General features: G+C 40.0%; 1 protein-coding gene across 4 annotated transcripts in view; it reads right to left on the bottom strand.

Annotated features, from left to right (window-relative positions):
- The window catches only part of slc8a3 (solute carrier family 8 member 3), a 125,632-nt gene that overhangs the window by 18,422 nt on the left and 79,871 nt on the right, over positions 1-27,339 (bottom strand). For all 4 annotated transcript variants that reach the window (XM_085142293.1, XM_085142292.1, XM_085142295.1 and 1 more), the window contains exon 3: positions 22,584-22,690. In XM_085142293.1, the coding sequence (XP_084998419.1) occupies positions 22,584-22,690 (107 nt within the window). The remainder of the gene's footprint in view (positions 1-22,583; positions 22,691-27,339) is intronic.

Below are 27,339 nucleotides of genomic sequence, written 5' to 3'. Positions count from 1 at the left end.
AATGTTTGAACCAGTACACTAATTCCCTGCTTTTATGTATGAAAACAATTTCTAAGACTTATTAGAAAGATGTTCTGGTTCTGGATCAGCTACTGGCCAGCTTTACTGATATTTGGCATCAAAAATATCTCACAGAGTCCTGGATCACTGATATAATTTTGACTGCTTCAGTTTTCATGACTCTTGAGCATTCTTAAAATAGTTTTTAATATCATGCGGCGGCTAACATTTTGACAGGAAACATCAGAGTAGCAGTTTCTGCCTCTGTAAAGGCACCATTCTGAGCTTCTGTGGATTGATCGATGTGTGGAGGTCTCTACCCACGCGCGACGTGTGACTTGCTGTGCTGCAGTGGTTTCACATGATCCCTCTGACTGATTGCGCTAAACAAGCAGGAGAGGACGTAATTAATGTGGGTTTAAAAATCAACTTTGAAAAGATGTTCTGGTGAAGCAAATGAAATGAACACAGAGGAAACATGTTAGTTAAACCTCAAAGATGCACAGTGCATTTCCATGTGGAACACTAACACTCTAAGCAAACTTTATTTGCTTGCAAGGAGAAAAAAAACTATTATCTCAATCGACACCTTTCAGCTGATTTTGTATTTTGCAGCTGACTCTAGAGCGTTGCTACTACTGTACACATTCTTGGCCTTCAGTTTTACTCTGTGTTCTGTATTTGTTTACACCGGACGTTATTTGATTCTGACCTGGCTTTGAGGACTAGCTGCCCATTGCTTGTAGAGATAGCATAATTCCCTATTTTAATAAACAGGCTATATTTTGCCAAATAATGCCACTGTTACAACAGCACCACCTCTTGTCTATGTTCATTCCCTACACATCCTCCTCGCCTTTCTCCATCCTGCCTCCATATTTTATGCATCTCTTATTCCTCGCCTCTGTTTTTCTCTTTCCCCGATTTGTCCGGTCCAAATTTCACGCTGAGCTGCGCGGATCAAGTGGAGACGAGCTCCCTCTACTTGTTAACACTCTGTTTATTCTGCAGCCATATCAGCCTCTCTACCGTGTCAGCAGCAGGCAATTACAGAGCAGATTACCAGCTCTGATAATGTCATCAGACCAAGGCTTCGACACAAACACGCGCAGTGAATACACACATATGCATGCAAACAACTAAACACTGAAGTTCACCAACATGCAGAGGATAAGCACAAACTTACACCTGCAAGTAAACAAGCGTTCCGCACGTGTGGAAAGAAAGTTTATCCCGCTACATTGCAACTGACAGCTGTATGTGATCATTTATAATAAATTGAGTAATTACATAGAGTAACACAGCAGTTTAAAACTAACAGTTCACAGGTTCCTGGTTCAATCCTGCCACCTGGCTGAGTATTTTCCTGGGTCTACTGCAGCTTTCTACCAAAGCCCAAGGACATGCAAGTTAGTTCATTATTTTAAATTGGTGGTAGCTGTTGATGTGAGAGTGTGTGCTTGTCTGTCTCTCATTGTTAGCCCTGCGACTGGTGATCTGTCGAGGGTGCACCCATGCCCAAGCTCCAGCAACCCTGGATGGATATCGTTTCTACAAATCATCACTTAAATCGATTGCCTTTATAGCCAGTGTTGCAATGGACGTATGCTGAAGTACAATTCAAAAATTATTTTATGCTTCTTTCTACTTTAACTTCACTATAGTTCGGGGGAAATGTCCACTACTGTGTCTATCTGAGAGCAGTAGTTACGTTACAGCTAAAATATATTATTAATGGTATATAAGAGGAATCATTTATCATACAGTCAAACAGAATAGTAAATAATAGAACACTGACAAAGTCCTTTTCTGTAATAGTTTTATACTCTATGTTTGCTGATAACAGTTTTACTTCGGGTTTAGCAGCATTTTTACTTTAAACCGAGTTATTTAAAATTGTAGTTTTGCTACTGGTTTGAGAATGTCTTCCACCATTGCACCAAAGCAATACTGTGTAGTTAAGATAAGATCAGGCTACTGGGTGTTCAAACTGTGTTGCTGTCACACTCCGATGACTAAGTCACTGAGACAGAGAAGTTTTGTTAAACTGAGATGCAACTGCTATGTTGCAGAGAAGCTTGTAATCATGAATCATGTTTTAGCGACGTCCACACTGGATTTGAACCTTTGGCAGTCTGGCAAAAACATCTGCATTGTGTTCTTATCTGTTTAGCGAGGACTATGCATTGGTTTGCAATCCACCTGAGGATTCTCTCTCTGGAGACTGTGTGTTGGAGATGTGCTGAGTTAATCGGGAATCGAGGGGTCTCTCAGCTACTCGATTTAATCTATTGTGGCCACTGTGCTTACTGATGTTACCCTGAGAGCTGATTAACTGCCTTGCTTGGCCTTTGCGATCGCACAGGCAAAGCTGCAGCCGCCACTAAGTCGTCTCATCGGCTTTTTAAAGCCCAAGGGGTCCTTCTAAAGCCCTCAATATCCACTTATCATATACAACATTATTATCTGCACCATTATTATGCCTTTTCTACTAAGCACTAAACTGGAAGTAACTTTTTTTTTTTTGGTTGTTTTACCCTCTGGATATAAGACAGCCTGCATATGAATATTTCAACATGTGTATTTTGTCCCTAAATGAGACATCTTTCAGAATAGCTGGCACCACACAATTAAAACAAATGATTCAGCAATGTTACTCATTTGTTGACACAAAAAAGAACAGTTTCTTAGACAACTGAGATTGAATCTAGAAATACTGAATTTTTACAGGCAAGTAATCTTGTCAAGAGAAAAAAACTCCTAATTTCTGCATCATTTTATGCATTTATGGTACACTGCAAAACCTCAAAATCTTACAGTGGAACAAGTGAAAAATCTCTAGATGACACGGATGACACACTCCTCTTCTTTAACTTCCTGTGCCTGATTGCTACAGTGGATCATTTGCTTTCATCCTCTTCTGTCACACCAACAACCTGCATATCCTCCTTCAAACATAAACCTCGTCTGTGGTCTTACTTTTCTCCTTCCAGATAGTAACTTCATCTTCAACATCTCCTCTTCACATGTCCGAACCATCTCGACCTTGTCACCAGACTTTATAACCTGATGTCCATCCTGGTCACTCCCAATGAAAAGCTTCATATGTTCAACTTCGCCACCTCCAGCTCTGCGTCCTGTGTTTTTGTCAGTGCCACCATCTTCAAACCACACATCACAGCAGCTCTCACTGCCTATTAAATAACTATTAAATGGTAATCTAAGTCACCTGTAAAGATTTCAAATAGTTAGCCTAACAGCTTTTGCATACATGTAGACCTACATTTCACTCACTTTATTCACTTTTAGACCATTAGGGATCAAATTTTCTATTGTGTACATTCCTGTACATTTATGGCTGGTTTGATGATACAATTTTGTAACAGTATTTGGGTTGAAATGAAAATGAAAGCTACAATGTAGCTGCAACAGTGAAATCTGGTTTAAACGCTTTCCTCAGCTGAATTTGGTCAAGGAAAAAGAAATCATTCTTTTTTTTCCTTTTTTTTTAGGGAGGGAACTATACATAGCAGCGTGGACACACAACCACACACGTGCTCCTCACACCTCCGAGGTGACTGCTGACATGCCCCAAAATAAACTGGTTTAGTCAAAATAAATCAAATCAGAAGTCAAGTGACTACTGGGAGCCATCTAGCATTAAAGGGAGGGACCTTCACTAATGCAAGAAAAAGCACACGAGCTGCACCTCCTGTTAGGTGTGTCAGTGAGGGGTGAGCTTGGTTTTCGGGAGGGTAGGGGCAACATAAGAAGGTCATCAGCGACACAGACTTTAATGAGGGCCCACACTGAAGCCGGTGCCCTTGCCGGTCCCCCCGTGTGTTAAGACAGGCCTGACACTGTAGTGTGCCACTGGCATGGCAGGTAGCAGTGCAGCTCACCCATATCTCTGTGCTGAGAACAGCCCCTCCACACACCTCTCAGGAACAATTACCGCTCTTCCAGCTCCTCATCACAGATGGCGAGGGCTTTCAGAGCGACCCCCGCCCCTCGCCGTCTTTCCTCCGCGTCTCATTGTATCTTTGGTTGACTGTGTCTGTCTCTCTCCACCTCTCTGTCTTTTTTTATTTATGCTTAGACTATTTCTGTCTGCTTCCTCCTCCCTCTGCTTCTATCCCCCTCCTCCGCCTTTCCCCCTTTGCCTCTCCCAGCTCCAAACTCAACAGTTCAATTTAAATCCATTACACCCAAGCCCCTGACAGAGTGTGGCATCCATGGTAACCGTTACTAGACAACATTCTAGCTGTGACTCTGCAGCAAGGCCACCGCTGGCAGGGAGATGCACTGAAGGCATGTGGGGCATTTTGACGTAAATGCCTGTGTCATTTGCTAAGTGACAGGTCCCGTCCTTCAACCGCAACCCCAATGCGGAAGGGGAAAAGATCACATCATAAATCATATCGTGCTGACGGAATGAAACATATTTGTTTAAAAGCATGACAATTCAAAGCAGAAGGATGAATCTAATTTGATAGCAATATGGCATCCTTCTATTGTCATTCCCTGTGCATGGCTGCCCCTGTAGCCCTCCTATCTGCCGAGCATGACGCTGAGTAAACATGGGTAGGAATTGAGCAGCAGTGATGGCTGAGGTGAACCTGCTCCAAGCCTCCGTCCTTGAAGAAAGAGTAAAGACACGCTAAATCCCCAACACAGCATCTCACATCCTACACTAACTACTGTACAAAACCACAGTAATCACAGCAGAGAAACTCAGCTCTGACCTTTCCACTTGGAAGGCGGTGCTGTAAGCATACACTGCACTTCCACTATTGTCTTGATTCATGCAAAGTTGGGCAAACAATGTACATGAAGATAAAGATTCACAGTGAAAATATGCAAGGTTATAATCACAATCAGAGATAATTAAAGGGACTGCTCATGCAGTGCTTCCCACAATAACACTGCATCAATGAATTACCATTTAATTACATGTTGATACAATCAATGCTGCTGTGACAGTTAGCTTGGCGCTAGCAGAAGGGGAAAATTATCATGCATTTCTTCACTATAATGGAAGGAAACTGTAAAAGAAGACATCTGCCTTTTAAAATAAGTGGCGACTGTTCTTGGAAAATGATTGCTGCCATCATACCATTAAAGCTGTCTGAAAAACTTTTTGTGGACTCGATGCAAATTCTGACACTGTTTTGAAATCTTTCTTCTCTGCAATAGTTATTCCGTCATTCTGTAATACCTCCTCTGCTGTTACTGGTGGATTTAGCTGTTACTGTGCTGGATTTAGAATAAACAGGCCTCAAATCCAAACACAGAAAACAGAAAGGTGGGACTCTGGTGTGGTGGTTATCAGTGTCACCGCAGAGCATAAAGGTTCTGGGTTGGTACCTGCGAGTCTGCTGGGGCCTCTGAATCTGCATTTTTTGCAAGTGCTCTGGTCCAAAGACAAAGAGCACAAAGGTTTGACAAAAGCGGCGTACGCTAAAGGTTTAGCTTGCTATTGTGCCCTTTTTAAAAAACATATTTTAATAGGTGGCCTTTTCACCACTTTTCTAGCAACGGTGAGCTGCAAGGTGGTCGTTGTCTTCCAGCAGCTTCCTTCTTATTCTTCTCACTAAGCTCCAACATGTACCAACTCAATTTAAGTTATTTTGGATGCCGAAATTCTTGCTTTTCTTCTTTATTTTTGGCATTAGCAGCCAGTTTCTCTCTTAACAACTTCACGGCTGTCTTCGTGGCACTATGCAAATTGTAGATAGCAATCAAAGACCTGTCAGTTTAGAATGGAGGTCAGAACAAACCAAGCTGGTGGACATGTACATACATTTTATGGTAATGATGATTTTGTGGGCATTTTATGCACACATTAGGAAACAAGGCACCTTGGGATCAAGACAAAAGGGGTGATCGTGGCTCAAGAGTTGGGAGGTCGCCTTGTAATCGGAAGGTTGCCGGTTCGAGCCCCGGCTTGGACAGTCTCGGTCATTGTGTCCTTGGGCAAGACACTTCACCCGTTGCCTACTGGTGGTGGTCAGAGGGCCCGGTGGCGCCAGTGTCCGGCAGCCTCGCCTCTGTCAGTGCGCCCCAGGGTGGCTGTGGCTACAATGTAGCTTGCCATCACCAGTGTGTGAATGTGTGTGTGAATGGGTGGATGACTGGATATGTAAAGCGCTTTGGGGTCCTTAGGGACTAGTAAAGCGCTATATAAATACAGGCCATTTACCATTTTACCATTTGGGAAGAATCTGAAGAGCCAAGAACTCAAGTGAAATGCTTATTATTAACTTTCTTTACAAAACTTGAGTTTGCTTGGCTGCACTATAAACAGATGAACCAACTAAATATCTGTTTACGTCTGCCAAAGCAGATGTGGGTTTTTTTTTATGAATCTTTATTGATCAAAACTTTGATAGCTCCAGTTTTCAGCTTTTAATTGACAATTTTCTGTGTCGAAGGTATCCCAGTTATATAGACAGTACATTAACTCTACATAACCTTCATTATCATGTCACACCCTTCCTCTGACAATCCTCTCAGTGACCCGAGAAAGAAGTGGAGCTTTAATGAAGTCAGGGTCTGCGAATGCATGAATAGCACTGAACTCCCATTTGAATTAAATCTATTCATCCATGCCAGTGTGATTTCTCTGTGGTACTGAGGAAACCGAAGGCCCTCTGAGTCGTGACATTTGTGCCATGGCTGGTGGAGCAGGCTGGGAGGTGAACACCCATCTGCCTATATCCCTGACCACAAATTCCAAACCCATTGCAATACATAGGCTTTGCCTGGAATGCGAAAGATAAGGGGAAAGGAAATCACAGTGTAATAGGTTTGTGACCAGGTGTTTTAGCAGACATGTCTACATGTGTCTATTTGAAAGAAAAGCAGAAACACATTTCTTACAAGCAAACACTGTTATTCTTCCACATACACCAACAAAGGAGCATCCAGATTCACTTCCTGCAGTGCACCTGTGACACACAGTCTCTGGGGCGTATTTTATGATTACATAATAATCTTTACTTAAATCCATTCCTTGCATGGGAATTAGTATCAGTGTCACACGATTCTAATTTCAGAAGTCTCTCGACATACTAAAGTAATCCCTCCCAGATTTCAATATTAATTTGTCATGTGTATTCAAAGAGAGCCTTGCATGCTTTGAAAATGAGCTGAGAACAAACCAAGAGACTTTGCTGACAACAGAGAAGGGATTTAAATGATTTTAGACAGGGGGAGGTCAAACTGTTAAACCCCCACCAGGACTGATGCAATTCATAAGACAGATGTGCAATGTGCAAAGCAGATCTCCAGCAATTAAGACAAGAGAAAATAGCACATCAGAGATATAAGAGATGTTCTCGAGGCTGATTTCATTGCTCAAATGTCAAGGTACTGATTATGAGAAAGAACTGCAGCACAATGCTGAAAGCACAGTTTTATATACTGTAGTCCATGCGCTATTATTATTATTAATAAAGTGGACCTATCCTACTTTTTTCCTATTTTCTGCCATAACTATGCTAAAACTCAAGAGCAAAAATTTATTATAAAACTAGTTTAAAGGAAGAGGTTAAACTCAGCAGCTGCACCAAGTCCCATTGTCAGATAAATACAGACTAGTTATTATAGAATCTGCACAATTACTCTAGCAAAGAATAAGAATATGGAGCTGGGAACGAGCTTGATATGCACCTTTTACACTCTTATTAAACATCAGTCACACCACAAATCACCAGACTACACAAAGCATCAAGTCCAAATTGCAGCTCATTATCATTTTGTTGAAGGACTGCTGTGTTAACTCGTATAGTAAATCTGAAATCTGACAGTTTAAGCCAAGATAATGATCAATAGTCAAAGCCTACTGCTGTGCTCCCATACTATTTAATTAATCACTGTGCAGTGTTTCAATGAAGATTGTCTTTATTTTTAATTCAGGGCACAAAAGAGTTATTTAGTAGCTCCATTTCAAAAAAAAAACAAAACTGGTCAAATCTATTGTCTCACTTTGTTTTTGTGCATTGTTTATTGTGTCAGCGGTCTCTGTGGTAATGCCATTTCTGCAAAGCTGTCGAATACATTGTAACTTAAAGCGAAACACTGATCAACACAGTCTTATTTGATAAATATAAAGTCACTTTCACTGGCTGATTAGCTTGATGAAAAAAGCAACTATGTTGCAGAAAGCCCTGCTCCCAGTCTAAAAAAAGAATCTAAAGAGTCCATAAAAAAATAACAAATTATTTTTCATGCACTATAGCTATCACACAGATTAGGTATAAACTGTTATTTTTGTAAGTTGCAGTACATGTTTCCTTAGTCTTTGTGTAAACCCACATCTCATTTCTTTATATTTTTTTCAGTAAAACTGGAAATAGGTGCAGCTATTTATCAAAATGTATGCAAAAATGAGGAGTATATGAAAGAAAAACAGAGTATGTAGAATCTAAAAAACTTGAAGGTGAATGTTTGGTATGATGACCCTTATTCTTCAACACAGCCTGAACTCCCTTAGGAAAGAGTTCTGTCATTTCTTTAAGTAGCTTTCAGGAATAGCTCTCCGAGCTTCTTGAAGGACATTCAAAGCTCTTCTTTAGATGTTGGCTACCTTTTGTTTTGTTTTCTTCTTCTAAAGTAGTTTTCAGACAGTACTTCATGGCGAATCAAAATTTGATGGTACATTTCTGCGTACATTTTCCAAGTCCACATCACCACTGGCTGAAATGCTGCCTCCACCATATTTACACCTGGCTGAGTCTAACCTCAGCCTTTTCTCCCTGTTTTTCATTAAGCATGGCTTCTGGACAGTTCCCCTTCCACTTACAGCATTTCTGATGAGGCTCCAGTGAACAGGAGGAGGATCAACTGAAGGTCCAGATGCATCTCTCAGGTCTTGTGCCAGGCAGATTTGTTCCTATTTCTTCAGGACATCAGTTTCACGTATTGTTTATCAGCTGCAGATTTTTAGGCCTGCAACTTCTTTTTTTCTCTTTTGTCCAGTTTACTCGTTTTTGTTTTTGTTTTGTTTTTTCGAGATATGCCTTATGCATTTTCAAACTTTATGTACAGGAACTAAGCTGATCTTTTAAATTAAATTCTCAGTAGGAAAGCAAACAGAAGGTGTTGAGGATCATGTAGTGAGGCAAAACTCACCTTAAATACTTCAATTTGAAGCCTGAACATTGCTTGATGTTACAGATCTTACTGTAATTTTCAGTGTTCATCCATCTCTGGCACCCACTTTTCTTTTTTTCCTAAACTTAGCTTCATTAAGAAAACAGACTGAGGTCCTAGGGTCACATCCCTGAATTGTTTGCCAACAGGTGGTGAGGTTGCTGCTCCTGCAGGGAGCGACAGCTGTTCCCCATCGCTCACTCACCAAGGTCTTGCTGTTTCTGCCATCATTCGTGGAAACAAGGGCAGAGCTTGATGAGCCTCTGGAAAACTGATGGCAAACGCACCGGGAGACAGCTAAAATGGCAGGTATTAGTAGATTAGTGGCTCTTGTGTGTCATTAGCTAAGGTAATAATGGAAGGCTTTGTGGGAGGTTATGTTGTGTAATGATGCATATGATAGCATAAGCCCTTATTAAACTACATTTCAGGCCTATACTGACCCACATAAAATGTGTCATTTGATCAGTAAATGGCATCTAATCCATGGATTTTCTGATTACCACTTCCTGTGCGTTCTTGTGCGGACTGCAGCCGTTGGTTCTCTGCACACCTGTTAAACTGTAGGAATATTTAATCCACCTTTCTCAGAGGATACCATGAAGGGAATGTGTCCTTAAATGCTCGTGGTGCCGTGGGAGGTTCCTCTGCACAATCACATAAATGGTTGTTCAGTGTAATCCAGATCACGCACCTATGCAAACCTAACCATGTTGCAGTATAAGTCTCCTGTTTTGTTTTTTTAATCTTAAAGAGCTTAACACAAAAACACAAAAGAGAAAGGAACAGGAAGGTATTTTATGGAAATACCCGCCACAGGCCACCTGTCATCCAGACAAATTGAACTGACGTAAAATATAAATAATTTACGCCAGAATCTGTTATGCTGTGCTACTTTACTTCCTCAAAACTTTAATAAAATACATATTAATTCATAATAAGTTCATAATAAATAGTCATACAATGTATAGTTGTGGTGCGCGTACAGTACACATCCTTTTCCTCAGATTTCCTGGACTACTATGAGATTGCCAAAAAACATGAACAGCTTCATTCTGACATACTGGCACATCCATTGGGAGATCCCCAGTGCCATCCGTAATGGCTGGTGGGGCTGGTGATAAGGAAAGTGAGTCTTTATCTCAGCCCAATTAGGCAGCTAATTGATTCAATACCAGTCATTTAGACCTCCTCCAGGCTCAGGATTGAGCACTTCAAGCCTTTGAAAAGACATCAGGTCCCTGCAGGGGAGCAACCAGGGAAAGATTGTGTTTGACCCTGCAAAGGAGTTAGATTATAATCTAGATTGAAATCCTCTAAATAGGAAGAAATGGGTAAATCTGACGAGAGATTCAACCCTTAATATTAACTGTCACTTTAATCTCTGACTAGTTTCATTGATTAGAAGACAAAACTGTCTCATTTTAACTTCACAGTGATCAATTAGCATTTTTTAAAGATATTAGAGTATTTTTATGGGTGTTTATTGGAATTATTGACCAATATAATGTTAATAGTAATATAAAACATGATATGCTTCAAAATGTGTCTATTTTTGTGTGGGCTATTGGTTCCCAGCCAAGTGTAAAGTGGATGGAATGAGAGTTAGCGCCTCCAAGTCTGAGTCCATCGTTCTCAGCTGTAAAACGATGGAGTGCCCCACTCCGGGTCAGGAACAAATTGCTCCCCGAAATGGAGGAGTTTGAGTATCTGCAGTGATGCGGTTGCTGTACTGGCCTGTTGAGGTACAGAGCGAGCAAAGTGTGAAAGCACTGTTAATTTACAAGTGAATCTACATCCCTACCTTTAACTATTACCATGAGCTGTGGGCAGAGATCATGATTACAAGCAGCAGAAACAAGCTTCCTCTGCAGGGTGGCTCAGCTCTGCGAGATAGGATGAAGGAGTTTGGTCATTCATCTTATCTCCTCCACATTGAACGAACCAGTTGGGTTGGTTCAGGTATCTGATCAGTGAAGGGGAGGAGGCCCCAGGGGAGAATAACTCTTGGGAATTTATTGGTGTCCCCCCTGGATGAGCTGGGAAAAATGGCTCAGGAGAGGGAGGTCTGGGCTTCTTTGGCCTTATGACTCAAACATGGATAAATGGAGTGGAGACCAGAAAACACATGAATGCATAGATTTTGAAAAATGCAAGACATTTCATGTTTTGAAATTGCATACACAGCAATTTTGTCCCAATTGACCCTGTGCATGAGAAAATGCTAACTTCCTGGTTTGAGACCGGATGTGGGGTTGTACATTTCCGGTAGCTTTACTTTGCGGTCAATCGCTACTGCGAAGATATACTCCAAAATCATGTCCAAAACTCGAAAACGGAAAGATCGCGTTAAGTTACAAAGAGCAGAAGGTGGGAACACTCACCACTGTTGTGTCATAAAAAATCTAATGATCAATTTTGACGTTTAAAGAGTTTAGATCGATCAGTTGTTTACATCACTCAACACAAGCAGAACTGCATTACTGCATGCAGAAGACACATTGTCCACATTCAGAAGCACATCTCTGTATAGTGACTGGTCTTATGATTTAAACAGGCAAATGTTCAGCATTCACACTACAGGTGAAGAATAGTCAAACCAGGTGTTTCCCCCATTATGTCGTGTATTAGTCAAGTACACACCTACACAGCATGTTAACGAACCGTGAAAAAAAGCCACACAAAAAATGAATGATTGCTGGTAAGGGTTTCTACACATTAGTATTTATGAAGGGTATGTTGTGACTTACCTTAAAAATTACAGCGGTCCCTCGCTAATAACGCAGTTCACCTTTCACCTGGCTGTGAGATTTTTTCGTGCAAGTTTGCATGCTTATTTTTTTACATCACATTGTCCTGCGTCCTGATCGCTGCAGACGATCTCCTCCGTGACGTCTCTCCTGTACAATACAGAATCTCTGCATCGATTGCTAGCAGTGTGACTCTGAAGTGCAGTGCTGTATGTCCACAATGTCCACGACACGTTTTGCACCGTCAAAAAAAAAAATTGGCTACTTGATTTCACCTATCACTGGTTATTTTTAGAACATAACACCTGCGATAAACGAGGGACAGCTGAGAAATATAACATTTGAATCCATTTTCTCTTTTGCCCTGAGGCACGGGGGAAAAATATCAACAAGTTGATGAACATTATTTACAGATATATTGGGTAAATGCCCAAGACATCTATAGAAGTGTAAATCGCCGCTTGATTCATTCACTTGCTTAACTTGTTTTGGACCGTAAACCAGGCGCGAATAGGACACCGGAAACAAAGCTCCCCACAGGAGTTTCCGCACCGGAAGTAGCATATGCTAACGTGCACATAGTCAATTGTCAACGTCTGTAACAAGTACAACCTATCATACATGCTTATTACAAACTGCACAATTACTATAAAACTATTGATAAAAGAGCACTGCAGATTAACACTTTCTCAAATCTAAATATTTAAACATCTTTTTATCCATTCTATGTTCTATAACACCTGGATTTTTCATGTAAATCTATCTACATATTTCTATAATTCCATTGATGTGCGATCAGATTAGGTGCAGATCAGGATCAAACTGCAAAGTGGCACATTGCCCTTGATTGAGAATATGCTCTCTTAGTGTCCTTCTGAAAAAAGGATGAGCCCACTGAGCCTATACTTGCAACATAAGAACAGTGCTATTTACAGAGATGGAGGTGGCCTTTCATTTCCCATGGTGCTAATCCAGCACTGCCTCTGGCTTTCCATTTCACTTTTCTGAGGAGGCAAATAACTCTTTTTCTTGACACACTGAAAGCAGGCGATTCATTTGAGGTCAAATACAGGTTGGCTGCTAACAAAGGGATGATAAGCTTGACTTTTAATGCAAGACAAAGAGGAGGTACATGAAATTCATTGAGTTGTAGAGATTTATGCAGCCCGTGACCTCAGCAAAGGGAACGTAATGAGCGTCAAGTTCACAAGTGGTATGCTCTTGGTTCTATCACGTAGGAAAAAGCAGATATTATTCATAGGATGATGACATGGAGGAGACTGTGTGGAGCATCACGTGGTCTCTAGTGGTTAGTCTAGTGGTTATGGAAGTAAAGCAAATCTCAAAGAGATGCCATTTTAAACAATTTAGTCTGGGTATAATATTACAGTACTGTGGTCACATGTAAAGGCCTCATCCACACATACACTTAGACTTGGTTCTTTAATGAAGACAACTTTTTCCCTTTACACACAAAGCTCGTGAGGAAAACATTTTAGATGCAGGTATCTTCAGAAACCCAGAGAAGTACAGGAAAATGTAGACGGCTGGAAAGCTGGTCACAACTGAAATAATCTGAAATGGTTCCCAAACTTTTAGTTAGAATTAGTTTCTAATCAAATGGTGTCTAGCTGTAACTCACCTCTTAAGTTAGATGTCTTTAGCTATTTCTGGGTGCAAACTCAAACAAAGACTGTGGCATCACTGAGAGTTAAAAACGACCCCAATGCTTCCATCTCAGTGTGGCTGTTGTCCCGCATGTTAGTTTAACTACATGGCATCCATGAAAAAGAGGATTTACACAGTTTAACAGAGTAAGAACTTAGCAGGAGGTTAGCTTGTTGGATTTTCTTCCAACAAATTGATTGACAATATGAAATTACCTCTACAACTTTTGCATATTCACTGTTAACTACCGTGCCAATCACAGCTAAAACTGCTACCAAAGCCTACAACCATGGCCAATGTTAATGTTACTTTTTTCTTCTTTCTACACACACTATTCCTACTGCTAGTTAGTCTCCCAAAGGCAAACTGTGTTTGCAAGACATTAATTTAGAAAACACACAGCAGATGTTTCAGATTTGGTTGAGCATCACATTTAATTTCTGGCTCAGACTGATGTCAGTATAATTTTGTGCAACACATAAGTGTCTCATACCACATCAAACACCTCCTATATATGTATTTGTATTCAACATGATAATGTTCTACAGAAAAAATGTCTTTATATTCTCAGAGGGCACTTGCAGCAACATTTTAAATTGTCTATTTGAACTTCACGTGTCCTAGCGTTGGTGATCTGGCCTGAGCATCCCGCCACAATATGACTCACCCCTCATTCGGCGGTAATGAATGTGTGTGCGTGTGTCTGTGTGAGATGGAGAGAGAAATCTGGAAGAAGGACCCGGCCAAGCTCAAAGAACAGCATGTGAAGTGCCCTTAGATGCCACAAGAGCTCACTCTGAGCGAGGCGCCTGACGGGTGGCACATTTCCCAACGACGGGCATGATTTGAATGAAAAGTGGCAGGGTTGGAGATGGATTACCACAGGGAGGAGAAGGGAATTAATCCTATAGCCACGCACGCACAAACGCATTAACACATGCAACAAATGCAGAAGATAATAATATACTTTCATCACAAACACGCTAAAGCCAGGAATACTTTCTCCCTGATTCTGTTTTAAACAAATGCAAGAAACACACTCAAGTGTTTGCTCCTACACAACACACCACAGTACATGAATGATGACACTGCCAGCCAGTGCTTTGTAGCACACTTTTTGCAGTGTCATTTGAAGGTCCCACACTTTCAAGTCTACCCGGGATGCTCCACCCCTCCTCCATCCCCTTTGCTCATATACTGATGTTTTTCCTGAAACATTAAAGTAGCTTATTGTTTCCTGTGTCCTTCCTTTCTTCCTGAACATATCAATTATTATCACGTCTTGACTCCAACTGGCCAACTTTATGATGGCTTTAGATGTCAGGAAGCAGACTGTTTGGGTATGATTATTAATTTGCATCTACTTACCATACAAAGCTAGATTAATTAGTTTGGCCAATTTTATTTGCAACTAGCGCTCAAAAGACTTGTTAATTAGTCTTTTAAAAGCAAAAATGCATATAATGTGAAGATGTGACCTTTTTTGTTGTAAATATATATCTTTGTATTTTTGGACTGTCAGAATGAACAAACTTGACATTTGCATTTGACATTTTTGGAACATGCTATGAGTCTGATTGCATAGAAGTCTATGAGAAATTGACTCTACAGCCACTTTGATGTAATGCAAGAGTAAAACCTTCCCAGCTGGTCACAGTTGGTACTTTCTAGTCAAATTTTAGTACAGCAGGATATTTGTTTTGCAGAATAAGCTTCTATTTTGTGCAAAATACTATTAATCAGGGTACGAGTTAGTGCATGGGTACCCTGAAATTGACAAGTCACTAGTACAGGTAATCAGTATCCATTAAGTTTTTTCCTAAATCTGTAAAACAGTGGTTATTGGATAATCAAACCAGAGGCTAAAGGTGAAAATTAGCCTTTGTTGTCTCAGCAGTGTAAAAGTGCCGTCCTGTGAAAACTAAGTGCACCCTTGCTGCTTAAACAGGAATTAAGAGGGTAAGTAGCCAAGTGCTTCTTCATTAATTTATTATCAGCTAGTCTCACCATCTCTATAAAAGCAGAGGTGCTAGAATCTTCTCAGGAATGGATGTGCCAGGAAGTTCACCCTGAAGTCAGACTGTGCAAAAAAAAAACCAAGACCTACATTGCACATTCTACAGGCCTCGGTTAGCATGTTCAGTGTTAAAGTTTATGACAATGCAATTACAAAAAAGTCTGAACAGGTTTGGCTTGTTTTCAAGTATTGCCAAGAAAAAACTCTTCCCTCTAAAACATCTGGCTGCAGGGTTTTAGTTTGCATAGTTGCATCTGAACAAACACAAAGATCTCTGGAAAAGATGAGACCAAGGTGAAAATGCCACATTTAATAAAACCAAACACAGAATATCAGCACTAACACCTCATACCAACAGTCAGCATGTTGGTGAAAGGGCTGATCATTTGGCTTGTTTTGTATCCATAGGACCTGGGCGCTCAGTTATTTAGTCGACCACAAATTTCTCTGTATACTAAAATATTCTGGAGTCAAATGTGATGCCATCAGTCCAACACCTAGAATTTGGAGCAAACTGGGTCATGCAACTGGACAATGATCCCAAGCACGACAGCAAATTTACAACAGAGTGGGTGAAAAATAAAAGAATCTGGCTGTGTAAATGCACAGTCACAAGTCCAGACCCCCAAAGACTGGAATACTGTGGTGATGATGTGAGATACTGATAAGCCAAATTACTGTAAAGCTGATTTTAAGTGAATGCTGCTAAAGATGGTTCTGTAAGTTCTTGAATTCTTGAGGTGTACTCCGTTTTTAACAAGACTGCATAAAATCTACCTTTCTGATCTTTCTACCTTGCTGCTAAAGCTTTCATTCTTGTGAAGAAAACTTGAAAAACATCTGATTATAAGCAGCACTCCACAACAGAAACCGCGCCAGGTTCAATAGTGATGTCTCCAAACGTGACTTACTGCTTTCTATCAGATGTATTTTACTGCTTTGGCCTGGATTGCTGCTAATTTAATTAACGTCAATAATCCAAAGATTTGTTACTTTATATAATTTTAAATAAGATTCCATCATTTTTGAATGTTACAAGGGACATTCAAGTGACTTTCACTTGAGTAAAATAGTTTAATGCTGCATATTTATCTGGTTTACGCACATAAAAAATGGCAGAATTAAAAATTAATACTACTTAAATCAAATGTAACATATGCCAAAAAAAAGGAAAACTTTTGTGCCAAATACAACTACAACAACATAGCTTTGTTGCATATTATAATATGTGTGTTTTAGGTGAACATCTATTCTTTATTATTCTACAGAAGCCCTAGCCTAACGTCTCCACACATGTCTGACATGAATATCGAGATGCCTGAAATAAAACTCAGTGGACTGGGAAGTGACAAGTCCTAATTCTGCAGCTTGTGTTGTAGCCGCGTAAGTGGACTGGCTGGACTGGCCACCTCACCAAAGGTGCTAATTGTATTGACCACTTCATTGTGAGTTAGGGAAGGGCATTGCTAGAGCTGGCAGTAAACAACTCCAGACTGACAGGTCAGGGTGACTGTTGGCTTGATTGGTTTCATTACTCAAACACTGTCCAAAGTCTGACCCAGCATCAGCGCCCAGCTTCAGCACCCCCAAAAATGAATCAAAGCACCCCCAAAGATTTCTTACTTTTTTTGACAATATTTGCTGTTTGTGTGACACACTGCTAAAAATATAAAAAGCATACAGTACTTTGTTGAGACATAACATTTTAACAACAAAAGTATAGATACCACCCCCCCCCCTCCCAAAAGCTGCATTTAACCTTCAGTTACTCTTTATATAGTTAGGTAGGAGTCAGACCATGTTTCTTTTTAGCTGAAAAACATTACATCAGGTAACCTGGGTGTAAAAGAAACTTGTTTTCCGGCGATGTTTGCTACCCTACAATCTGTCCTACACTGTAGTAAAATCAGCCACATTTGACTGTCCTGTTGCTCCTATTGAAATGTATACAGCCTATTTAAAACCTAAAACTTAAAATTGTCCGTTTTTGTTTTTTTTTTTTTAAAAAGGAGCCACATTCAGGTAAAAGTGTAAAATCAAATGATCCGTCAATCAAGAATAATGTTGGATCAGTGTTTCAATATTTATATCTTTTATTAGATGTTCATGTGGTTTGGTAATTTTCCTTTTGGTTGAAAGTAAACTGAGAGAGGACTTTTTGTTAGTGATCTTAATAGTATTTTTTTCATATTAATGTAATTTTTCATCTAATTGAATACAATCTATTTGTGTATGATTGTCAGTCCAAAGAGGGAGAGAGGGAAGAGGGGAACGTGAGGAGAACGTACAAGATCAGGAAGAACCAGGTAAGAAAACAGACAGGGAACAGTGACAGGCAAAACAGAAACTGTTAAACTGACAAAGAGAAAAAACCTTATTTTACTCATACAATCTGGAAGTTGTGTCCTCCCTACATTAAAGCTGCTATACAGAATCTGCAAAACAAACTGGGTTGAAATATTTTTGACCCTCTTTAACAACATTCCAACATAACATTATCATTGATCGGGGAGATTAAAATTAATTATATATTTTTATGTGGTTCAGCCACAACTCTACTAAAACCTCAGCCAGTAATAGGTAGGCCAACTTTTGGACCGTCCAGTTGTCTGTATGACTGCCGCAGTACGTACATCACATTTGCGCGCTATCAGAAAGTGCCAAACGGTGCCCTGGTGGAATGAGGAGCTGTAAAGAGAAGCAGAGTGCTGTTTATATTCTGAAAATGTTTTAAGCTTGTTTCAGAGATTCTGTACAGCAGCTTTAAATGTTTTCCAAAAGCACACATACACTTATCAGTGTTTCTCAAACTTTTTACAGTGTGTACCACCTGATAAAAATGTCAAGCTCTCCTAAGTACCACTATGAAAGAATGAAACCCATAAATCTTACAGCACAAAATTAGTATTATTAAATTAGTAAAATTAATGTCTGCAGTAAATATTTTTATTTGTAATAATTTATTCTGTTTTGGGAATGTTTTTTTTATGTATCTGTATTATATTATACATACACATTAAAAGTGAATCTCTGTCCAAAAAATGCACTCAGTTTACTTTTTACTCACTATGAGCATCATTCATTATTCTCCCCCAGTAATTAAGGTTAGGATATGTATTTTTTTTATTCCAATCCATTCTTCTTTGGCAGCATTTAAATAACCTTTATCAGATTTGATGGTTTTGTTACAGACTTTTCAAAAAAGTGTTTTGCTTTTCTTTCACAAATGTGGGGATTAAATTGTGTTAAAATGTACAAAACAATGACGTCATGTTTTGAGACGAGAGACTTGATGAATTTAAGAATCATATGATTTATCTTGCCTGGCTGGGCAGCTCTCTGGGTGCTCAGCACCCCCAAAGCTCTAATCCTAGAATCGCCCCTGGCTGCAACAATGAGTGATGTCACTGTGAAGATCAAAAATCTAACAGTTGGTTTTTTTGTGCTCCTAGTTTGATCATCATGGAAGGAAATAATAAAGAACTAAGAGCTAAGTTTGTTGTTGTTTGATGCAAAGGCTGCGAGGAAAATGCAGCAAGGCTGTTGCATATGAAAAAAAGGGCAACAAAACAAAGACTCTCATAGAATATTCATCAATTCTGCTCCAACACTACAGCTTTAATAAGGAGAAAAACAAACCCAATCAGCCCCACATCAGCGGTTATGAACAACAATATAATCGCTACATTATATGAAAACGGAGAAATTATCATATCATCCACATCACTGTGATCCAGCAGCACCTACTATGGCAGCAGGAGAATGGTGTATATGTAACCTCTAAAATACTGGTGTGTGCTTTCTCTAATATCAAATCAAACAGATTTCATCAGCACGGGCACATTCATAAAAGATAATCGTGCATGGGAAATAAATAGAGAAAAGCTTTTTCATTACCTCCTCATCACATATAGATCAAACATTTATTACCCTTGATCAAACATTCATTACCCCGTGCATTTAAAAAAGTAAGTAGACAGAGCTCACATTACTCACTGTCAACACGGTCTGCACTTTCATTGTGTTTTTATCTTTCTAGTATCAGAATTAGTAACACTTTAATCAGTCTAGCAATAAGTATACACGAGTATGTTTAATAGAAAGAAATTGAAAGAAAAACATGCATTGAATATTTTATCATCTGCATACAGAAACCACTCAAAAGGTTTCACTTTCTTTCCCTTCAGCCCATGGCCCAACAAAGCAGCTGTTCTGATTTCTTTAGACTGAACCTGGCCATTGGCATGTGTCCTCCTTAGCTCCAGCCGTCATTATCCATCTTCATCTCTCCCTCCATCTGAGCAGATAGCTCGCTCTTCCTCCACTTCCTCTTCACCTATTCTGTCTTTAACAATCCTCACTCGTGTTCACTGCAGTGAACCCAGTAGTCCTGCAGTAGACCTCGACCGTTGGAAGCGATAAAAAACAAATGCACAAGTGATTTTAATTTATTTATTTTTTGCATTAAAGCACCAGGAGGCCCCTACTGCAAGGTCTAATCATATTTACAGCAATCTATCAAAATATATTTATTTCACCTGTCGATACAAATGCTTCCAAACGTTTTTACCTTCTTTTAAGCACCTATCTCTTTAAAGTTTTTGGCTTTTTGTTTAATTTTACTCAGGTTGGAAGAAATATTATACACTACTAAATATATGTTTGTGTTGTTTTATATACTAAATGCTAATTTGTGTGACTAATTAGTGAAATCTTGTTCAGATTTGATTTGATACTAATGAATGTATGTGTCACAGGTTTGATCGACAGCTTACGTGTGCATGTTGGAGCTTATTTTGTTAAGAGAATATTGAAAAACTAAGAGTGGATGTGAAGGAAACGTTATACAGTAGATTCAGATGCTTCACCAAAATTTTGCACTAACTGTTTGGGAATTACACATTGTTTTATACAGAGTCTCTATTTTCAGAGTCTTAAAATGAACTTGACAAGCTAACATAATTTTACATATAAGAACTCTTTTTAATCATCTTTGCATCCAGTGACTGTCTGACGTCTTTGATGCTCTGCCAGGCTTTTACTGCAGCCACTTTCAGCTCCTGTTTGTTTGTGGGTCTCTGTGCCTTCATTTTGTCTTCAGCATGACCCTTTGCCATTGAAGAGTATTTCCGTTTTTTGCCTTGAGAAACTCTTGGGTTATTACTACAATATACTTTGGGTCATTATCCATTTGTACTGTGAAGCCCAATTAGTTTTGCAGCATTTAGCTGAATCTGAGCAGAGATTATATCCCTGTACACTTCAAAATTCACCCTACTGCTTCTATCAGTAGTCACATCATCGATGAACATTAGTGGCAGCCATGCATGACAATGCCACAACACTGCTTCCACCATGTTTGAATCACCTTCACCTCATGAGCTATTCCTTCCCGTTCTCTATGCTTTGGTCTTCCCATCATTTTGATACTGGTTACTCTTGGTTTCATCTTGACAAAGATTTTTTTTTCATAACTGTGCAAACTCTTTTAGATGCTTTCTGGCAACGTTTAATCTGGCCTTCTTGTTCTTGAGTGTAACCAGTGGTTTGGACCATGTAAACAGACACCTTGTTGAGTGTTTACAAGGCCAAAGATCATCTACCAATTGGAAAGTCCATGGTTGGCTCCCTTCCTGCATGTGAGTTTGTGAATATTACATTAAAACTGCTTATGCACAGAGAAAAGCACATAAGCGACTGAAGATTGTGGTAAAAAAAAGTGCTTTGGTTGATCAAATAGAGCAGAAAAAGCCATATAATTATAGTTTATTTTTACTATTACATTCACAATTTTGGAAAAGCTTAAAGGCAATCTTACAAATTTAAAACAAGATGCTTGACAGACAGCTTGCATGTGTGCGTATGGGGAAAAAAAGCCCTGCAACAACACAGAAATGGAATTTAAAAACAAGAAGCATCACAGAGCAGCGGCAGAGTGACGCGGCCGTCACTCATGGAGACCTGCGTAGTAGCTGCTCTTCATCATGACTCTGAGAACATGGGAAGCCGGCGCACAGACAGTGCTGCCAGACCCAATAACGTAAACATAATGAGCTGTAGTGTTTGGAGGGAACAGCCAAGTGTTAGTTTCTGCACCCTCCGCACCAGCTTGTGAGCTTCTCCCGTTGCTTGGCCTTGAGCATGGTTAGATAACACTGCATTAGATAACGGTGCACAAAACTTAAGAAAATGCCTGTTGGCTTCTTTCAGCACACATTATCAACAACAAACGGCAACAAGGCAACAAACAAAACTTATGATGAAAACTTGCTCTGATTTGGATTCTTTTATCTTACTTTTATTCTCTTATTCACCTTGTTGCCAAAAAAAAAAAGATATGCTTGTTATACAGGAGAAGAAATATAAGAAGCTAAGAGATGCACATGTCCTCATTATAAGATGCTATGATAAAAAAAACAATGTTTTAGGCTCATATAGTTTCTATGAAACTATGAAATTCAAAGATTCCTGTGAGTTATTCTGTCTCACAGCAAAACAAAAATCGGTAATTTAATTTCACCAACAACAGCATGCTTGCATTTTTCACTCAAGCAAGAATATGGTTAAAAATAGATTCTACTCTGCATTTAGTAAAACGTGTCTTTGCATAATAATGGCTACTTGCTCCTTTGAGAAGGTAAATGAAAGCAGCTCCTAGACTCCCTGTTCTCTTTTTATGCAGATGATGATGCTGTCTGGGGAGACTGTCATTACAATAGCGATGGTTTGATTTTGCAGCTGGTTTTTTTTTTTTTTTTGCATGAAAGAATAGCTGAGAATGGGCGTAAAATAAAAGGGTGTCGTGAGGTGAATAGGGCGCCAATGTCGTAGAGTAGTGTAATGAAAGAGTAGGTGAAGGAAGAGGACAGATAAGCAGGGAGGCTATAAACAGTGAGATATAATACAATGACAATGTAAGAAGATAGCAAGAAGAAACTGAGGGGAAGAAGGGAAGTGGTTAAAAAAATAAATAAATAGAGTCAGTACTGCACCTTTCTGCAGACTCATGTCTACCATGCGAGGTTCGGCCAGCTCCAGGAAGAAGTTCTTGTTTTTCTCATACTCCTCATCGTCAATTATTTTCACGTGAACAAATTTGCTGCAAGAGGGAGGAGGGGAGGAGGAAGGGGGGGGGGGGGGGCGTGAGAGAAAAAAGGACAGAAGGAGAGAGAGGGGAAAGAGAAGAAGAAAAAGGTTAATTTGTGATGGAGGGACACAGGAAGTGTGCTGTAAGTGGGATTAATAATCAGCATGGAAGAAAGGTTAGGAGGTGGAAGGTCAACTTGCTTTGGACCAGCCTGTCTGTCAGCAGCTGGACATGACACACACACTGGTTTCAGTGAGCTCATTGGCTCCAACGGGTGTCATGACAACCACATTTATCACGTCGCCAGACACAAGTGGAACGAGTAAGAGGGAGGTGGGGGACGTTGAGAAGCACTCCACGGCAGGGCAGATAAAAAGAGCACAATGAACTGAAAACAGCAGCGTGTAATCACTCGGGTTGTAAAATGTGTAAACGAACATTTCGCAAGGGCAAGAAGGTGAATGAAGGATAAATGAAAAAAACTGCCACTACTCCCTAAATTGATTTTTGCGGCTCAGTGTTTCAGTCAGAACCCCTTTAAACGAGATGGCCGGCTGGACACAGCGAGAGCTCGGCCAACTCTCGAGGCACTGACGTGGCAGAGGGAAGAGAGAAGTAGCTCGTTGCTGAGTTCACTACTCCGGTTTGGGGAGAACACCCCTTTAATGAAGTGGAATGTCTGGAGGGCTCAGGCTCCTTCTCTGGAAAAGGACTGCTTGTGACATCATCACACAGAAACAGCTCAATATGGCACCTCAGCCCCAGCAGCGTTCTCACCACTGATCGCCCTAATTGATCTTTATAAAGAGTTATCGACAAGCGCAGGCAGTTAAGTGGTCAGTAGGTACCCAGATGCCTCAGTGCCTTGCCATATCGCAGCAGGAACTCCTCGAGGAACAGCTCTGTTGGATTCACGAAAACAGCTCATCGCACGTTGTCTGGTGCTGGAAAATATAAGCAAATTCAAGTCTTGCTGCATTCACTATATCAAGGCCTTGAAAGCATTCCCTGCAAGCACAGACAGGTCAACAATACTTAACGGCGACGCTGCCGCCCCTCAGATAGGGATGACACACTTCATTATGCGTCTGACATCTTCACAGGAAGACGCTTTTCGTCTTCATCTGCCAAAAAACACAATTTTCCGCATGTTATTTAAGGAAAGTACTTGGAGAGCAGGGGTTCAGCTAATACGATAAGTAGCAGGGAAGCATTCATTATGGATAGCTGCTCATGTATCATGTATCAAGTCAAAAAGCAGCTCCCTCTCCCAAAATCCCGCTGATGTACTTCCAGCACCATGACACGTAGCGCCGCTTGTGTCAGTCAAAGCACTGACACACACAGAAGTCTGCCGCACAAACCAGCATGCTGCACAAATGCCACGCATATAAAACTCCTAATCCGAGCATCTTGAGAGGAATGAAAATGCATAAGTAACCTTGCTGTAATGTATAGCCAAATTCCTGTCTCTGCCTGGGGTATTTTCTAGATCTGAATTTGAATTGCTGCCGGGTGTGAGCCTACAGTTTCAACCTGTTAGCACAAAGAAGATCCACGTTTGTCTTTCCCCCTCTCCTTTCACATTAGATCGGCAGGTGAGACGTCTCCAGTGCTGTGAAAAGCGCCTCGGTTGTCATCAGGACTGAAAGAAGAAAGACCTGGAGTCTAATGAGCAAGTGGAACACGGCACACACACACACACACACACACACACACACACACACGGCCTGGCTGCTGTAGGCAACGGTAATCTGGCCTGACGTTCACAGCGAAGCTACAAATGCAGCCTCTCGATTAATCTAATCCCACATGCAAAAAACCCCAAAAACAGCTACATATTTAATGACGCTGAGTAAAAAGGAGCTACAGGACCCAGATTCCCAACTTTCTCTACGCACTTACTACAGTTTTCAAGCCAAGATGCTATCCTTGCTCTTAGGATCCTTAGGTTAATTTAGAAATAGGCAACAAGTAATTAGACAAGTGAAATTTTTTATGCCTTAAACCTAACCTAAAAAAGTTATTGGATTTCTGCACTGCTTAAACCTAATATAGTGGAAAATCATGTGGAAAAAAAATATAATCATATTTAATTTTCCATGACAGTTTGACCAACCTGACAAGGGACTGATGCCAATGAAAATGATATTCTAATAATAAATGACCATATTAGTGTTATTGAGTAACTTCTCAAAGAATGAGTCACATTCATTAGATTCTCCGGACATTTAGCAGGCAAATGAGTAAATGAGATCACAAAATTATTATTTTTTGTTTGTGTTGATAACAGAGTAAGCATCATGCTTTTGGGGCCTCTTCAACTATAGTCAATAATAACCTTTCTGCATATTGGATACTACACTCCTGCACACCCAATAGGCTCTGGTTTTAGGCTTTTAAAAATCTAGGCCAGGGGTCTCCAACTCCAGGACTCGAGGGCCGGTGTCCTGCAGTTTTCAGATGTGTCCTTGATCCAACACAGCTGATTCAAATGGCTAAATTACCTCCTCAACATGTCTTGAAGTTCTCCAGAGGCCTGGTAATGAACTAATCATTTGATTCAGGTGTGTAGACCCAGTGTGAGATCTAAAACCTGCAGGACACCGGCCCTTGAGGCCTGGAGTTGGAGACCCCTGATCTAGGCAATGAAAGGAGATTTTATCCAATCACAAGCCTGTTTAGACAAGATCAGTACAAACCATAATATATCCTTCAGCATAAATTAGTATAAAGAGGAAAGAACATGAAGAAAGAAAGACTTTGTAGTGCGGTGGGTTAAGTAGCGGACTTTCACCTGGACGAATGGGGTTCATTTCAGAACATGTGTTCATATGCCCAGGCTTGTCCGGTGGGAGCGTTTTATCTATGTTTTGGCCTAAAGGATTGCTGCAACTTTTAAATGGCAAATGTTGAGGTTCATTGGTTGAGGCTCAAGAAGTAGCGCCCCTGTATTAGAGTTTGCAGGGATGGTAATGGCATAGGATGAAGGTAAATGGGCAGCTATGGACTATGGTTCACTCCCCCGCGAAGTTATACACTTTTCTCACCTGCTGGTTTAAAAGACTAAAAACTATTTGTTTTTTTTATTGTAAAAGACTGTGGTTTTGTTTTAAACACACACCTTAACATCAGTAATGCTTTATGTTGACAAGTTGGAAGTGACAGCCCTGTCTCACTAATGCCACAACCTAGTGTGTCACGTACCACCGCCAAAGGACACCTTGTGCGTAAGCGAGACACAGTGAGCAAGTGAGAAAAAGAAGAGGAAGGGTGAGAAGATAAGAGATAATAGAAAAAGAGTCCATATAATAAGTCCTTATTATAAGTTTGTATATGACTGGTGGCAAAAAAAGGAAAAGAAAATATCTGTGTCCTGCAGTGTTCCCTTTTTCTAATTTAGAGTAATATTCACACCCATGGCCCACACTTCACAAAGCATCGCAATCATAACTGCCGACAGGCTAAATATAATCACGCACAAACCTATACAGTGCTTAACAAATTTATGTAAACATCTGTCGTTAAAACAAGAAAACAAACGTTTTGGAAATCTGTCAAAAACTCAGTCATGTCCAGAGGGCCGGCTCAAATTTGGTTATAACAACATTAATTCGGTCTTGTTATTTGCAAAATAAAAACCATTATTTTTAGTTTTGAACAAGTCAGAAATGAATCATGCATAACATTCAGCCACTTAAAAATGACTCACACAAACAATTAATTTTGGCAAGTAATTTGGCATTATAATAAAAAATAATAATAACACACTCGACTATTTTTTTATGCATCTTTTGCAAAATGGTAAATTTGAAAATTCATGGTTAGCATTAAAAATGTCATTCAGATTAAAAGACTAGCACACACTAGTAAGTTAAACATTATTTTGGTAATTACCAATACTGTAGGACAGCTGTGGCATAAACATTAAACTGGGTGGAGTTTAATAAATTTGTTAGACACTGTGCATGACATGAGATTTGTCTGTGAAAATTGCCAATAATTCGTTCATTCAGGCAGGTTGATACAGTTTGTGTGAGTGCATTGTCAAACATCTGCTGTGCACACTGACGCAAACCAGAGTGTTTAAAGAGAAGTTTTAATATCGCCTTTATCTACAGGGAATGGTGTAATAGCAAAGCTTTGGATTGATGTGTTGACATAAAAGACACAGAGGGTTTGATAAAGTGATACAGTATACACAGACACACAAAGTACTGTAAGCTTCTGCTGCTCTGGTTTTATTTATAGTTTTTTGATACATTTTTTGAGTATGAGCTGCTGTGATATTAGTTTTTCGGAGGTGTAACAGGTATTTTCATGAACCAGTTGAGATGTGATTATCTAAACACTTATCTTTAGTCATTCTTTATGCAGTTAGCTTGACATGCGCATTACATGCATGACATGGAAGTAAATAGTGGATGTTATTCTACCTTTAGTTATAAAAACAGGCTAATAGTGATAACACAGGGACAAAGGTGGCAGATGGTGGCTTTACACATTAGCACAGGATGCCATAGCTTAATATACAGTAGTGTGCAGCAGTCTTGAGCCACCCCTCATTTCTTTCGATTTTGCTGCTAAGGAGCCGGACTTTTTTAAGCTCCTAGGACCTGGCGTCCACATGTGTGGACATCACATTTTGGGTCGTCTAGACC

The sequence above is a fragment of the Neolamprologus multifasciatus genome, chromosome 19, assembly GCF_963576455.1.
Source record: "Neolamprologus multifasciatus chromosome 19, fNeoMul1.2, whole genome shotgun sequence".
In the NCBI taxonomy this organism is placed as follows: domain Eukaryota; kingdom Metazoa; phylum Chordata; class Actinopteri; order Cichliformes; family Cichlidae; genus Neolamprologus; species Neolamprologus multifasciatus.
Note: the sequence above shows the minus strand (reverse complement) of the source record. Positions and strands in the feature narration are given on the sequence as shown.